The 15,478-nt window shown below is 37.0% G+C and overlaps 2 protein-coding genes across 2 annotated transcripts; both read right to left on the minus strand.

Moving 5' to 3' along the window:
- Positions 1–5,016: 5,016 nt before the first annotated feature.
- LOC107823125 (eukaryotic translation initiation factor 5A-1) lies at positions 5,017–7,209 on the minus strand. Its single transcript, XM_016649717.2, has 5 exons — positions 6,954–7,209; positions 6,000–6,122; positions 5,850–5,906; positions 5,691–5,765; positions 5,017–5,357 (listed from the first exon to the last, which is right to left on the minus strand). The coding sequence occupies exons 1-5, from the start codon at positions 7,074–7,076 to the stop codon at positions 5,256–5,258; spliced, it is 480 nt and encodes a 159-aa protein (XP_016505203.1). The 5' UTR covers positions 7,077–7,209; the 3' UTR covers positions 5,017–5,255.
- A 3,945-nt stretch (positions 7,210–11,154) lies between these two features.
- LOC107823127 (uncharacterized protein At5g01610) lies at positions 11,155–14,319 on the minus strand. Its single transcript, XM_016649718.2, has 3 exons — positions 14,080–14,319; positions 12,481–12,535; positions 11,155–11,714 (listed from the first exon to the last, which is right to left on the minus strand). The coding sequence occupies exons 1-3, from the start codon at positions 14,179–14,181 to the stop codon at positions 11,335–11,337; spliced, it is 537 nt and encodes a 178-aa protein (XP_016505204.1). The 5' UTR covers positions 14,182–14,319; the 3' UTR covers positions 11,155–11,334.
- Between the last annotated feature and the right edge of the window lie 1,159 nt (positions 14,320–15,478).

The following is a 15,478-nucleotide window of genomic DNA, read 5'->3' on the forward strand; positions in this document are numbered from 1 at the left end:
CGACGCTTCTGGGAGGGGTTAGATAAGATTGTGCGCCAGGTTCTGCCTACTTAGAAGCTATTCATAAGAGGGGATTTCAATGGGCATATTGGGTCGACTGCAGGTGCATGGAGGCTTAGGTTTTGGGGAGAGGAACGGAGGAGGTACATCGTTGTTGGACTTCGCTAAGGCTTTTGGGTTGGTGATTGTGAACTCTAGCTTTCCAAAGAGGGAGAGGCATTTGGTTACTTTTCAAAATGCGGCGGCGAAGACTCAAATTGACTATCTTCTCCTTAGGAGAGGTGACAGAGGAATGTGCAAGGATTGCAAGGTGATTCCGGGTGAGATACTCGCGACGCAACATAGGCTCTTGGTGATGGACGTTGGTATTATGTTAAAGAGGAGGAAAAAGTCTACTCGAGGAAGTCCGAGAATCAGGTGGGGAGCCTTAACTAGGATAAAGACCAAGAGTTGGAAGGGCGGTTGTCGGCTATAGGAGCTTGGAAGAGCAGCGGTGACGCGAGCACTATGTAGTCAGCGACAACAGACTGTATTAGGGAGGTTGCGAGAGAGGTGTTAGGAGTCTCGACGGGCATCTCTAGTGGGCACAAAGGAGACTGGTGGTGGAATGAAGTGGTTCAAGGTAAAGTGGAAACTAAGAAGGTGGCGTACCTGAAGTTAGTGGGGAGCATAGATGAGAAGGAGAGGCGAGCATGCATGGAGAGGTATAAGACAACTAGGAAGGAGGCTAAGCTGGCGGTCACAGAGGCTAAGACTGCTGTATATGGTCGTATGTACGAGGAACTGGGGAAAAAAGGCGGGGAGAAGAAGTTATTCCTGCTGGCCAAGTTGAGAGAGAGGAAGGCTCGGGATTTGGACCAAGTGAGATGCATCAAGGACGAAGATGGTAGAGTATTAATGGAAGATGCCCAGATTAAGAGGAGATGGCAGACTTACTTTTATAAACTTCTGAATGAAGAAGGGGATCAGGATATTGTGCTAGGCGAATCGGAGCATTCCGAGAGTCACCGTGACTTTGGGTACTGCAGGTGTATCGAGGTTGATGAGGTCGTGGGAGCTATGCGTAAGATGAGTAGGGGCGACCGGGCCAGACGAAATTCTGGTGAAATTTTGGAAGTGTGTGGGGAGAGCAGGTTTGGAGTGGTTGACTAGGTTGTTTAATGTTATTTTTAAGGCGAACAGGATGTCGGATGAGTGAAGGTGGAGTATGGTGGTCCCATTGTATAAGAACAAAGGTGATATCCAGAGTTGTAACAATTATAGGGGTATCAAATTACTGAGTCATACCATAAAAGTGTGGGAGATGGTGGTTGAAGTGAGGGTAAGGATGACAATGTCTGTATCCGACCACCAGTTTGGGTTCATGCCGGGTCGTTCGACTACAGAAGCTATATACCTTGTTAGGAGGTTGGTGGAACTGTACAGAGAGAGGAAGAAGGATCTGCACATGGTCTTTATTGACCTAGAGAAAGCGTATGACAAGATTTCTAGAGAAGTTCTCTGGAGATGCCTGGAGGCAAAAGGTATATCGGTTCCCTACATTATGGCGATTAAGGACATGTATGATGGGGCTAAGACTCGGGTTAGGACAGTATGAGGCGACTCTGAGCAGTTTTCGGTTGTAATGGGGTTACAACAAGGTTCTGCGCTCAGTCCGTTCTTATTCGCCCTCGTGATCGACGCGTTAACACACCATATTCAAGGGGAGGTGCCATGGAGCATGCTATTTGCCAATGACATAGTTCTGATTGATGAGTCGCGAGTCGGTGTTAACAAGAGGCTAGAGGTTTAGAGACAGGCTCTTGAGTCTAAGGGTTTCAAGTTGAGCAGGACGAAGACGGAATACCTAGAGTGTAAATTCAACGCTGAGCCAGGGGAAGTGGGTGTGGATGTGAGGCTTGAATCACAGGTTATCCCGAGTAGAGGCAGCTTCAAGTACCTTGGTTCGGTTATCCAGGGGGGAGGGGAGATCGACGAGGATGTCACACACCGTATTGGGGTAGGATGGATGAAGTGGAGGTTAGCATCTAGAGTCCTGTGTGACAAGAGAGTGCCACCAATACTCAAAGGTAAGTTCTATAAAGCGGTGGTTAGACCAGCCATGTTGTATGGGGCTGAGTGTTGGCCCGTTAAGAACTCACATATCCAGAAGATGAAAGTAGCAGAAATGAGGATGTTGAGGTGGATGTGTGGGCACACTAGGATAGATAAGATTAGGAATGATGTTATTCGGGAGAAGGTGTACGTGGCTCCCATTGATGACAAGATGCGGGAAGCGAGGCTTAGATGGTTCGGACATGTTCAAAGGAGAAGCCTAGATGCTCCGGTACGGAGGTGTGAGCGGCTGGTTGTGGAGGGCACGAGAAGAGGTAGAGGGCGGCCTAAGAAGTATTGGGGAGAGGTGATCAGACAGGATATGGCGAGGCTCCAGATTTCCAAGGACATGACACTTGATAGGAAGATGTGGAGGTCGAGTATTAGAGTTGTAGGTTAGGATGTAGTTGAGTCTTGACTTACTTCGTACCATTGTGGGACTGACCACGTAGGGTTTTTGTCTAGGGTAGCTAGTGACAATGTTGTGTTTTACTACTTCGCTTTTCAGTGCATGTCCTATTTACTAGCTATCGTTTTTGCTTTGCATCTTTCTTCTGCATTTCATTTTGTTCCTATTTTTTCTATGATTGTTGTGGTGATACTAATGTTGTCTCCTCTTGTCATTTTGTCTTTTTGTTTCTTGAGCCGAGGGTCTTTCGGAAACATTCTCTCTACTCCTTTGGGATAGGGGTAAGGTCTACGTACACACTACCCTCCCCAGACCCTATTAATGGGATTCTACTGGGTTATTGTTGTTGCTGAAGCTCTTGTACTCGAGAAGGCACCGAAATATGGAGAATAATAAGGGAGTGAAGGGAAGTGAGAGATGCGTGTGATGATTAGGGTTTATATAAGAGGGGAGGGGATGCGGCCGAAAAGGTAATGGGGATTTTTTTCTATTTAATTTTTGTGATTAAGGAATATTTATTTATCACTATTTGTAAATAATTATGAAAAGACAATTAATTAAATGATAATTTCTTTAGTTGGAGTAAATTAATAATGCTAAGTAAAAATCTAATAAAAAGTATGTTATGTGCAAACTGGCAGAAGAAAACAGGGAACCATTTGTTTGTTGAAATGCTAAGAAAATAATGAAATTTGATGTTACCAAAAAAAAAAATCCAATTAAAAAGGGGGTGTTTGGCAAGTAAGCCTTGAAACTTGGCCAAGGAGATATTCAACTTAGAGATGTGCATACACGGGCATAGCCGGCCAAACTAAACGCCATAGCAAGTAAGCCTTGAAACTTGCTTGGATTTAGGTTTATAAGGTTTGACACAACATGTCGCAAACCATCTCTTCCCCACACCCACGGTGCGAACACTTCTCACGCTAACCCATTTTTAAGCCGCAAAACTCCCTAATAATATCCGATGTGGGAATTGCATTAGTTCGGTAATTTAATTGGCCGTGCTTTTTGTTTTTAGTGATCAAATTTATTTACGTAAATCCATTATTAATTTTTTCATCTTCTCTTATATTAGATTAGTTTTTTTGGGTTTGTTCTTATCGTTCCATTACATTATTCAAGTCAGCAAAACAAACTTATAATTTAGACACACACTGACAGAAAGGAAATAGAGCAAAGAGACTATAATATGCCATTTTGAATAGAAAAAAATTGAATTAGGGAAATTGTTTAATATATCAGCCATACAAGGAAATCTTCAGCATATGCGTGGTGCAATCCGGTTTTTTGACTTGTCTTTGCCCAATATTTCAACAACAGTTCCACAACGGCATTGGAGGATGACAATCCCGTAGACTGCCAATTTTATGTAAATATATTTTTGCTGGCTTTTTTTAGGTGTGAATGGAAAAGGACATTTTTTTGGGTTTCACCTCTTCACACTCCCATTCATTGCCTATAAATATAGAGGTATTGTCTCGAATTTTAAAATGATATTTTTGCACTCTTTTTATGCGTATTTTCTCAAAAATAAAATAGAGTCTGCTTGTGATTTACTCTGCAATTTAAGTTGTCAAAATTCCATAAATTGAAGCACCGCTTTTATAGAATAGTTCTCTGTTTTATCCCATGAGGAATTAATCCGTTTTCATAAAAAAATCATCTTATGATGTTTGGCACGATTGCAATTATTTTATATGAAAAACATTTTTCTACAGTAGGAGTAAAACGGCTTCCCTCACTTTTGGGTGGAGGTCACTTTCTTTATAACTATCTTAACTTCAAATTACCTGTTTCAACTAACACTTAGACATAAATTGTTAATTTCTCTCAATAGTTTAATCAATTGTAATGTTATTATTAATGTTTAATATACATTTGTTGTAAAATACTTTTGGGTGGAAGCCAATCACATTGCAGAGGGAAAAGGAAAAACAATTCCCTCTCAATGATGAAACAGCTAAAGAGTGGAGAGTTCATCAATTTGTGTTCCGTTCCTCCTGGAAAAAGTCTCATAATTTAGCAGCAACATCTAAAGTTCACATTCACAGTTCTCATTTACTTTTTACATAAGATTCTCTCAACATGTACTTTAGTTGAAGACATAATCTATTGTGTTGTCACGTTTTAATTACCCCTCCATTTAATATTTAATTTAATACATGCACTCGGTTGTAAACCACTAATCAATATGATAGATTATACACTCAAAACTGTGTAGATGGCCTGATATCAATCTTTCACCCAAGAAGACTGCTACCTTTACTATAGAACAAACTGCTAAAATGAAAATGCGTGTTTGGAGAAGGCAAAACAACTGCAAAGCTGGGCAATCTTTAATTGCTCAAGTTGGAGATGAAATTGCATTAGGAAGAGAGGAGAACAGAACAGATACATCTGTTGCCACACCTAGATCAGATGCTTAACCAACTTAATTCAACTTGCCACCAACATTACCTCTATAAAGAGTTGGGGCCATAATACGAAACAAGGAAAAGGGCGTATGCATATCAAGCCAGAAATCTATCTTTATAATGCAGAAACACAGCCTTTCATGCAGACGAGATTAGCAGGTAGCAACAATATCAGAAAATAGGAAGCGCGCAGTGGGTACAAGAATCCAGTCATAACATACAGTTGAATAGCAGTTATCTGGAACAAAAAAAGAGTAAAGAAGTTTTGGTACTTCTACATAGCTTTGATACAGCTTTTTTTGAAACTTTGTAACATACACCACCACCTCCTGCAGCTACTTGGGGCCAATGTCCTTGATACCACAAATCTGCTCCTCTCCCATGGCAGACATCACTGACAGAACCAGGTCCTTCCCCTCAGCAAAACCATCTTTGATCTGTGCTCATCATTTAGAAAACAACATTATTTTTAACAGAAGAGTGTCTTAAGAAATACACAAACTTATGGCACAAATATTGTATCTATGCATTAAAGGAATCAACTGCTCATGAAATAATCAAGAAAATTAAAGCAAACCAACTGCTAACGCCTTGTGGAATCTAAATCTAGAGGCTACTCCTAACCATGCCCTTATCAGTACATGCTACTCTTCCACTAATGATAACCTGTGTCCAAGTATCATTCACTTTAAATTTTCGGGTTCACGAACATAAAAATAGATAGCAAATGTAACATTGATGTCCAAAACAGAAACTGTAATTCTGCTCACCAGGGACAGAAGACTATCGTCAGTTGGGAGCCTCAAGTCATCCTTGGTGTTACCATTTTCAGTCAACAGACTCACCTGAAACAATATTGCAAGTGAGATGGTTGTTATCAATAAGGAGATCAAATTAACAAAGAGTAAAAGTGACAACAAAATACATACAAATCCATCCTCAGAGATATCAATAAGCTGATAGTCAGTCCTATTCACATGAGGAACCTGCAAAGAGAATATTGTCGATTAGTAAAAATTAAGTAGAAGAACAAGAAGAAAGCAGCAAGGGAAATGATATGTCCAGAGACAGTTATTTACATCACAATTGTGAGAAGAGGGAACAATATCTTCAAGCTTCTTTCCAGTGAAAATGTCAATCGCCACAAAATGGCATTTAGCATGACCGTGCTTGCCTGTCTTGGAAGTGGAAACTTCAACTACCTTCAACAACAAACCCGACAATCCTATTAGTACTAGCAATTACGAAGCAAACAGGGAATATGCAGCATGACTAAGAATAGGGAAAAAGGGGGTATATATAACCATGATCCAAAAGCTTAACACCAGATTGGATCTCCAAACTTATATTACTAGGACTTTGGCTGTTATGGGGACATATATTTTTTGATAACCGAGAAATCCCCTAGGCGCCAGTTCGAAGCTCGGTTAAAAATGGGAGATATATTTAGATTCAGATATAACGTCAGTTAAGAACGAGTGTTATCTTACTTTTTTATAAGGATCACTTATTATATACACATTCAAGAATGTTTATTGTACAAATAGTTCGAGCAAAAAACAACGGCTCACAAAACCATCCATAGATCTGCTTCTGTTTTTATATACACACACAGACACACTAGATCAATTCAGGCACTTGTCCAGCCGTTAACCGAGAACAGAAGAGGAAATACAGTAGTCAGACCATATCAACCTTGTCATTTTCACTAGATCTTAACACATGAATGAACTGTGGGGAGTACTAAAAGGAAACAAAATTTCATGAAGATCAAATATGGACCAGATAGAAACCCTACTATATCCAATTGATAAATGGACCAGAGCTAGACCGGAAATAAAAACAATAGTGACTTCCAGTATATCATACAGATTCTCGGCAAACCGGAAAAAAATCAAATCTTTCTTCTGTATCTTAAAATCACAATAACAGAAAATAAATACCAAAGAAAGTTTTTAGTAAATAGGATTCATAAGACCATAACCAAATAACTGAACAGGCATAAAAGTAAACTATAAGGAAAAGAAAGAGACCTTGCAAGGACGGTTTTTGATGACGATATGACCATTCTTACGAATAGTACCAGCCTGCTGAGGATAGGTCTTTGAAGCTCCGGCGTCGGCCTTTGATTCAAAGTGGTGCTCTTCGTCCGACATGGTTGATTTGATCTACTTTACTGGAGAGAAATAAGGAGAAGAGGATCCTAAATTTAGCTCTACTGAGGAGTGAGGGGTTGCTTTTCTAGTCTTTAGAGTTTCGAATGATGCGTTCAAGTGACGCAGTCTTTAACGGTGAGAATTTTGGAGTTTAATTTCCCATCCTTATCCTTTTTCACCGTCTGTCACGTGCTCACGTCACTCTTTCCGACTCTTCATTTACCTTCCTTGTTAATTATTTTTCTTTCCATATTCCGAAACTAAAAATATTATCCTTCACAAAACTAATAAACACATAACATATGTTTTTTATATATTTTAATTTAATTTATTATTTAATCATAATAATTTGTTTTTGGTAATTAGTTAGAGTTTTATTATCAAAATTGGAGTTATGTACACTATACAAATCCTGAATGTTGGACATCAAGTCTCAACCTTCGGTCTAAGCTTAGAAACTAAAATAGCAAAAATATCATCTTAATGCCAGAAGTAATTAGGCTGGGTAGTAGTTTAAGCTCTCTAGCCGCTTTGCAATCTTCACTTTATTGAACCTCTAAAATGAATTTCTTGAACTATCTGTCTTTTTATTACCTCAATACTCTGTTATTTGTCTTGAAATACTCTATAATTCCTTTCCATCTACGCATGGTAAACAACATGCGCTAGTAGCATTCTGTATACCTCAGCTCTTGGACTGCTCCCACTAGCATGTTGCATCGCCCACTGTAGTTTATCTTACCAGGCCATTGGATTTCTAGTGACACCTATCCAGTTGAGCATCTTCTTCCAGAGTAGTGCAGTGGTCTCACAAGTAAAGAACAAATGGGCCATGCTTTCATGGCTTGCTCACATAAAGGACAAAATTGATCTTGAGTCACACCCTTCTTGAATAATCTATTATTTGAGATTTTTTCGTTCCTATACACTATTTGAAACCTTATTATGAAAAATATTCAAATTTTTGTATTTACCCGACCTAAACACATTTTAGCTACAAACTATATACAATCTACCTTAAAATGCTCTAAATCTATTATTAGTGTCTTCAATCAATGGATTTAGTTATATCATTTTTCTTTTTTCTCTCCTTTCTCCCCTCTACTCTCCTGATCGAACTTATATTTAGGAATTTCTGTTTGCTAATTGTTTCGGTCTTTTTTTTTTAATCCTTAAAAAATTGTATTACAATCGATATATTTCAAAATTTTCCTTCTGTTTTCTGTAACAAACTCACAGCTAAATATGAAATGGCTTTTTATTGGAACCATTAACACTCGAACCTGGGAACGAGAAAATCCCATTGAGACAATGTATAAATTACAACAGATTGAAAGAGTTGTAAAGTTCTATATTTTACTATCCTTTAGTTTCTGATTCAGATTGAAAGAGCTGTGAAGTTGTATATTTTCCTATCCTTCACATTGTCATATAGCATGCTGGATAGAACAGTTTTAAGGCGAGCAATGTTTTTTTCTCATTAATATGGTAGGAGTAACAGAAATACCATAAAGAGTACTTTCCATAACCCCCAATTCTTTACTCGTTTTTGGCCGCATTTAATGCCAAATGTTAGTATAATCTGACGGGCCGCATTTAAGCAATCTTGAAAGTTTGCTCATACATTCAGGTTCTCAAAAACGTTTCTTTAGTTTTTGTCTGAACAGTGGAAAGCTGCCATAGAAGCAGGGGAGGATAGAAAGGATAGTAAAATATACAACTATGGTATTGCAATATCATACAACTTAAATATAATTTTTATACAATTTTTATACAATATGTCTTTTGTATATTTTGTATTTGATTTATACATAGTAATTATATATTATATAACTTATTTACAACTTATCTACAACTTTTATATATTATTTCTACACAGTTAAATACAACTACAATATCATACAACTTAAATACAATTTTTATACAAATTTTATACAATATGTCTTTGTATATATTTTGTATCTGATTTGTATATATTTTGTCTGTGGTGTGTGCTTTTTACTCTCTAAAATTTCAATCAAAACTGACTCTCCTAATACAATTTTGATACATATCAATAACTTTATGTAAAAAGATTGTATTGATAACTTAAATACAAATTTTATACAACGATTCATACATTATACAACTATCGTTCAACTTTCATACAATATTCAAATAAAAAAATATATATATATATAACTACGACAGAATACAATTTACATACAATTATACTACAACTTTACTACAATATCGTAAGTATATTGTATGTCATGTCTTCTTCTTCTTCTTCTTCTTCTTCTTCTTCTGAAATTCAACCAAAATCAAGTCTAATCTTTACCAAACACCCTCAAAATTGAGATATAAACTCCAAACAATATTCCCAATTGTTTGCAACAACACCCAATCCAAATAAATAATAATTTTTAAAAATCCAAATTCGAATTCAATGCTTCAAAGCTTTTTAATGGTTGTCAATGGTGGATAGTCAAACACCTTCAAAATACCATTTGAGCACTCTTTATTCTTTGTCCAATTTTTGACTTCTTACCAACCCGCGAACAATTGTGAAGTTGAATAAAGAATGAATTTACATATCTGTGCACAAAAATTGATGGCCGGAGGACAAAATATAGACTTTTTTTCTTTCAAGAATGAAGAACATGAGATCAAAACTTACATAGTTCAAATGTACCTTGCAGCAGAGCCAAGGAGATTGACACGTTCAGCATCAGTAATTATGAGAGTTTTCAGAACAGGCACTAATGCCGCGACGAACAAGCAACTACTATTTTCGTAGGATTTAAAACGAGAATTCAGAAAAATTGAGAGAGATTATAAAAGATTTTTGAAGAAAAGTTGAAGAGGGCGTTAATGCAGGGAGATAGTACAGAATCGTGGGGGGTATGGAAAAAGAAACGTAGGAGGGAGGGGGGATATGAAATCGAGAGATTATAGGAGTTAATTGATTCTCATTAAATTCCTAAAATGTATATAATTGATAAATTGTATATGCATATATAATTAAATTGAAACTTGAGTAGGGAGGGTAATAAAGTTTCAAATAATGTATAGAAATGTAAAAACTCCATCTATCTTTTGTATACAATCTCCCAACCGCAACCAATCTCAACATGAAAATCCATTTAGGTAGACCTTGGTTGTTACACACATGTTTCCTCCATGCTACTTTATGGAATGTACCCTTAACTTCAAGTAAAATTGCTTTGTAGAGAAGCTTCATTGAAGTACTTTGTTGCTTTCAAAATCTTTTGAACAATCCAAGATGCTTGCTTCAGGGCATTTTCAAACATATTCCTGTTTCTCCCATAGTAACAATGAATCCACTTCACCCAAAGTTTATCTTTTTTTTCCCTACAAATATTCCACAACATTTTACTAATTGACGCTTTATTCTAAACTGTAATGTCTAGAATATTTAAACCATCTGAAAACCTTGGATAACAGACCCTATCCCAAGCTTTTTTTGACAACTCATTAGACCAAAGAAAATTCCTAAAAGTAGCTTCAATGACTTTAACAACTTTTTTTAGGTGCACCCTTGTACAGAGAACAACACTGACTTTATCGATTGAGATCTGCCACATAAGATAAGAATCTAGTTTTATTAATCATAATAAATTAGTAATATCACGATTCACGAGTGAGTAGTTTTTACTTTTGAATAATATTAAAAACAAGTAATTTTTCTTCAAATTGATAATCACACATTCACCCTATAATAATAAATATTTTAATAGTAGTAGTTGATCTATCCACTTTGCAAAATACAGATGCTCCTGGCATCATTTTCCTAACCACTTTTCTAATTGAACATTGCATTTATTTAATCTCTTCTCTAGTTTTAAAAAATAAATAGACCTCTTAATTACTTTTATATTTCATTACATTACCGTGTTTCACATTAAAACTCAACTAAAGTTCTGTACATCAAATCTTTGTAGGATGAGCTAAGAGTAAATTGTTCAAAGAGTGAAGACAGCATCCTGGATCACAAACTTAGTGCAAAATGTCAATTGTGCTCGATAATCATTTTACTACCCATCAAATTATGATCTAATATGCCGGATGGAAACAATTAATAAGAAAGCTAAAAATGTCAATTAGAACTATGAACATACATTGCTTTCTCTATTAAATGGATATACCAATGACTTAAATCATAAGAACAGCAGTTTTCAGGTCTATCATCAACTTCACAATACAAAAATTTATCCTCTTTGAATTGTTCTTTTACTTTTTGCTCTTTGTCAAAACCTCAAAATTCCTCAACTTTAAGAGCATCGCGAGGCATTTCATATGCATCTTTGGACCTTGATTTCTTCACTCCAGCAGTGAACCACACCTTATCAGATTTGTAGCTCTCGACGTTGATACTCGTGACTTTGACCCATACCAAGACCTTGGTCTTCATTCCATCTATTCCAGTGAGCTTTCCCCTTGATAGAGTTCCTTTGACACGAGTAGCATACCGCATAACAGATGAATCTTTGAAGGAGACCTCACAGGCGGATGGCAAGTAGACAATGAGCTTTGCATTTGACTCGTCAAATTCATAGCATGTTATGTTTTGGGGGAAAAGACCAGGAGGAAGGTTGTATTCTCGTAGGAGATCTGGCAATGATTTTGTAGGTTTGCCTAGCCAAATTACAGAATCATTTGCATCAGATTGGCGGGCTAGAGGTTGCAGAGAATATGAACTGAAAATGTGCATGAACTAACTTTACATCCTAGAGATAAAAATTAAAATTTCCACAGGACAACTGTTGGGAGCGTGGTTCACCATAACAACTGTAGTATGGGGATGTCAATGCTATTGTATGGGGATGTGATTTATGTCACCCCAAAATCTTTATTTGCCCTACATCACATGGAAACTGTATAGTCCTCAGAATCCCTTAGGATTTGACTAGAAGTTAAAATCACATCACAAGGCGTAGAAGTTAGCCAGAGTAAGCTTAAACAACAATGTGCTGCAGCCATTTCATGACAGCTACTTCCTGTTTTGAATGAATCAACATTTTGGCACTAAACCCAGTCAAAGACTATTACTTTGGGACGAGATTGTCCTACACACTGATGACTAAGTGGGATGCAGTTATTTGAGCGAATAGAGCAGAAAGAGGTAACAGTAGTGACTGTTTATTTTTGTAAGTAGAAGTGACAACTACTCTTTCCTGCTTACTCCTAGTGGAACAAATATAGTTTTTTTTTCTTAGCAGAATACGCCATTCTTTGTCATCCACATGGACCAAAGACACCAATGTGCTTGTTAAATTAAGAGTTATGAACGTAACAACTTGAAAACCACATAAACTGTTTACTCAAGAAAAAGATATATGAATATGCATTTAATCATAGGCAGACAGTAATGCAGAAGTTGATTTTAGAAGTAAATGCATACCTTTTAGCTTGTTGAAAATCCATTTTGCCTTTTCTTCAACAGTGCTCGACAAATTCTGAAACATGTGAAGTCAAGCAGAGTGATGAAGTGGTACATTACAAGTTTATCTACATATGTAATTACAACAAACTGAATTGCCAAAACTCAAGTTACAGGGTTGTCGATTTTTATTATTTGACCAGACTAGACTTTTATGTTATATAAAAATTTATGCAGTCTAGGGACAAGTAAACAATGATGAAATCCTTGCCAATTTCTGCTACACAGACACATTTCTTTAGGATTTTCTTTTGTGAATCCAGAAGATATTACAAGCGAATAAGAGCATCTTAAGTATGAACTTATAGAAATTGTTGATATTTTCAGCCTCGCTCTCCACAAATGGAGACAGATGCATTTCTTTAGAATTTACTGCTGTCGATTCAGAAGATATGGTCAGAGAATAAGGGAACGACATCTCAAGTGGAGTGTTAGCTTATACAAGATGTTCATATGTTCAGCATCACAGTCCAAAATAGAGAATTCATACCAACTGCTGAACATAATAGCTGCTTTTCTCATGACAAAAAGGGTGGCAAAACCACATATATAAAATGTTGTTAATCAAAGGATAACTCCACACATCAAATCCTATTGGTTGTTAAAAATTTTCACGTCATCATAATTGATCTCGATTTCTAATTGCTTCAACTCTTTTTATTCTCACTGTTCGCTCACTCCTTCTATTCCTCTCATTGACTTCAAAATATCATTGTCCGTCCTATCATCATCCTCAAAAGGACAGTCGTAATGGTGACCTGACCAATATCAATGGGAATCACAATCATCAAACAGACAACAATAGAAACAAATCTCCAGCACCTTAACATCTAATGACAGAATTCAGAAGGCAGCACCTAATAGCTTAAGGTTTAGTACTACGTTTAAACTTAATTGAGGTAGTAGGGCAGTCCGGTGCACTAAGCTCCCGCTATGCGCGGAGTCGGGGGAAGGGCCAGACCACAAGGGTCTATTGTACGCAACCTTACCCTGCATTTCTGCAAGGGGCTATATTTCCACGGTTCGAACCCGTGACCTCCTGATCACATGATAGTAACTTTACGACTTCCCTTCTTAATTGAGGTAGTAATTAACTTTAAATATCAAGTGAATCTCAAGTAAGATTTCATACAAAAATGTAAAGGGAGTGGGGAGGGGGCTATTTTTCTAGACCCCATCTCTAGATCAAAACTGGGAGTTCCACAATCTACAGCTGTGCATTGATCTCTTCTCCTTGTCCTTTTACCGAGTGGCCAGAATTTTACTCGGGCAGTTGATGAAGTTTATCTTAAATTTATAAGGAACATAATTTCCATGTTAGCCCCAAAATTAAAATAAATTGGTAAAAACAGAGGCAAGTCAACACACAATGTTTAGCACCAATTGTTGGTATTAATCTAGCCTCCTGGCGCAGAATTCTTCGAGCAAACCAAATTTCACATTCACATATGTTATGCTAGAAATTATAATTAGCTGGAAGAAGACAACCATAAATGCACATAACAAGAAACAAAGAAAAGAAAATCCTTAAATGGAAACAGAAAAAGGAGGAGAGCATACGGAGAGGTCGTGAGAGATGTTGGAGATCTCTTCTTTGGCTTTTTTGGAAATCCAGAATGTACTACTTTTCAAGCTCCCTACTTTCGTCAGTGCTTTCTCCATTATGCTTCTCTCTCTCTCTATAAGTACAAACACACAGATAACTCACTCGCTCAACACCTCCCCTTTTACTCTCTTTCTCCACTCTCTTTCTCTCGGGGAAATGCAACAATATATGTTTCTCTCTTTCTGTCCTGGAGTGTGGGTGTCTGTATCATTTGGTGTCACACAACTCATCGTTTGTATCATTTAGAGTTATAAATCTGTATTGTTGTAATAAACAATTAAATCATTAAACTTTGTAAAATATATAAATAAAATAGAAAGTTAATAATATTTATTTAACAAAATAAATTCTGGAAAAACAGTATAGGAATAAATCGAGTCCACTGAATACGCAGTGTGTCCTTAAGGAAATTATTCCCCTCAAGTATCCGAGGTGCTGAAATATATCCTCTCAGGATAGAACGATTTAACTCACCGAAAAATATTGCGGAAAAACGGATTTAAAATAATTCGAAAAAGAAAACGGGACCGGATCGCGGGTCATGGGTTATTCCGGATTGAATTTTTCGTTAATTATTTAATTAATTAATTAATTGAAAGGAATTTCGTCTAAAAAGATTAATCAAACAATCGATCTTTGACCGAAGCCGAGCGAGCGACGACGACGACGACGGCGCGAAACTTGCCTTCTTCTCAACTCTTTAAGAGCTAGAAGAAGAGCAATTATATATATACCCATCAAAAGCATTTTCTTCCTCCAATATAGGACAATGTCCTTTTGCCAAGGAGGGAAAATCAAATATTTTATTTTTCCTCCATTTCTCATTCACCCTCTTTAAGCTACACAAGCTTAAAATTCCAACAATCCCCCACATGAATGGGGAATGGCTATAAAATAAAGGAATGCACGGACGCGTGTGTGTTTTACATGCAAGAATTAATTGCATCTGAATAAGTAGGTTTTCCTTTGAACTTTCCGTAGTGAACTTATATCGGATATACTCGGCGAATCGGTAGATTTGATATCTTTGAACCGTCGAGCTTTGTTGTATACCTAGACAACATAAATCACACAATCAATCCTTAACCATATATGGTTCTCACGGTTGTGTTCATTTCAGCCATGAACACCGCCTGGTTTCATGAGTGGATAGAGAATGGGCCTTTACTTTCATTCCCCTTAAAGCGGCTTACACTTCACACTCACATAGGTGATTTCTAAACGTGTAATCCTATAGGCACACTATCTGGTCATATCCTGCCAGACTTAGCAAATCATTAAAAAACCTTTAAGCTTTGTTGACTCATCAAAAAGCCTTAATGCTTTACCTCGATTTCTGAACATTGTCTTTAT

This window comes from Nicotiana tabacum, chromosome 4 (assembly GCF_000715075.1).
Source record: "Nicotiana tabacum cultivar K326 chromosome 4, ASM71507v2, whole genome shotgun sequence".
Classification (NCBI taxonomy): domain Eukaryota; kingdom Viridiplantae; phylum Streptophyta; class Magnoliopsida; order Solanales; family Solanaceae; genus Nicotiana; species Nicotiana tabacum.

What these genes read in the sequence shown, in the direction of transcription:
- LOC107823125 (XM_016649717.2), bottom strand. Translation starts at nt 7,076, where the DNA reads ATGTCGGACGAAGAGCACCACTTTGAATCAAAGGCCGACGCCGGAGCT. An exon ending in CCTCTTCTCACAATTGTGAT is followed by an intron (nt 5,907 to 5,999) that starts GTAAATAACTGT and finishes TTCTCTTTGCAG; the next exon opens with GTTCCTCATGTGAATAGGAC. An exon ending in ATATCTCTGAGGATGGATTT is followed by an intron (nt 5,766 to 5,849) that starts GTATGTATTTTG and finishes ATATTGTTTCAG; the next exon opens with GTGAGTCTGTTGACTGAAAA.
- LOC107823127 (XM_016649718.2), bottom strand. Translation starts at nt 14,181, where the DNA reads ATGGAGAAAGCACTGACGAAAGTAGGGAGCTTGAAAAGTAGTACATTC. An exon ending in ACATCTCTCACGACCTCTCC is followed by an intron (nt 12,536 to 14,079) that starts GTATGCTCTCCT and finishes CACATGTTTCAG; the next exon opens with AATTTGTCGAGCACTGTTGA. An exon ending in GATTTTCAACAAGCTAAAAG is followed by an intron (nt 11,715 to 12,480) that starts GTATGCATTTAC and finishes TAATTTGGCTAG; the next exon opens with GCAAACCTACAAAATCATTG.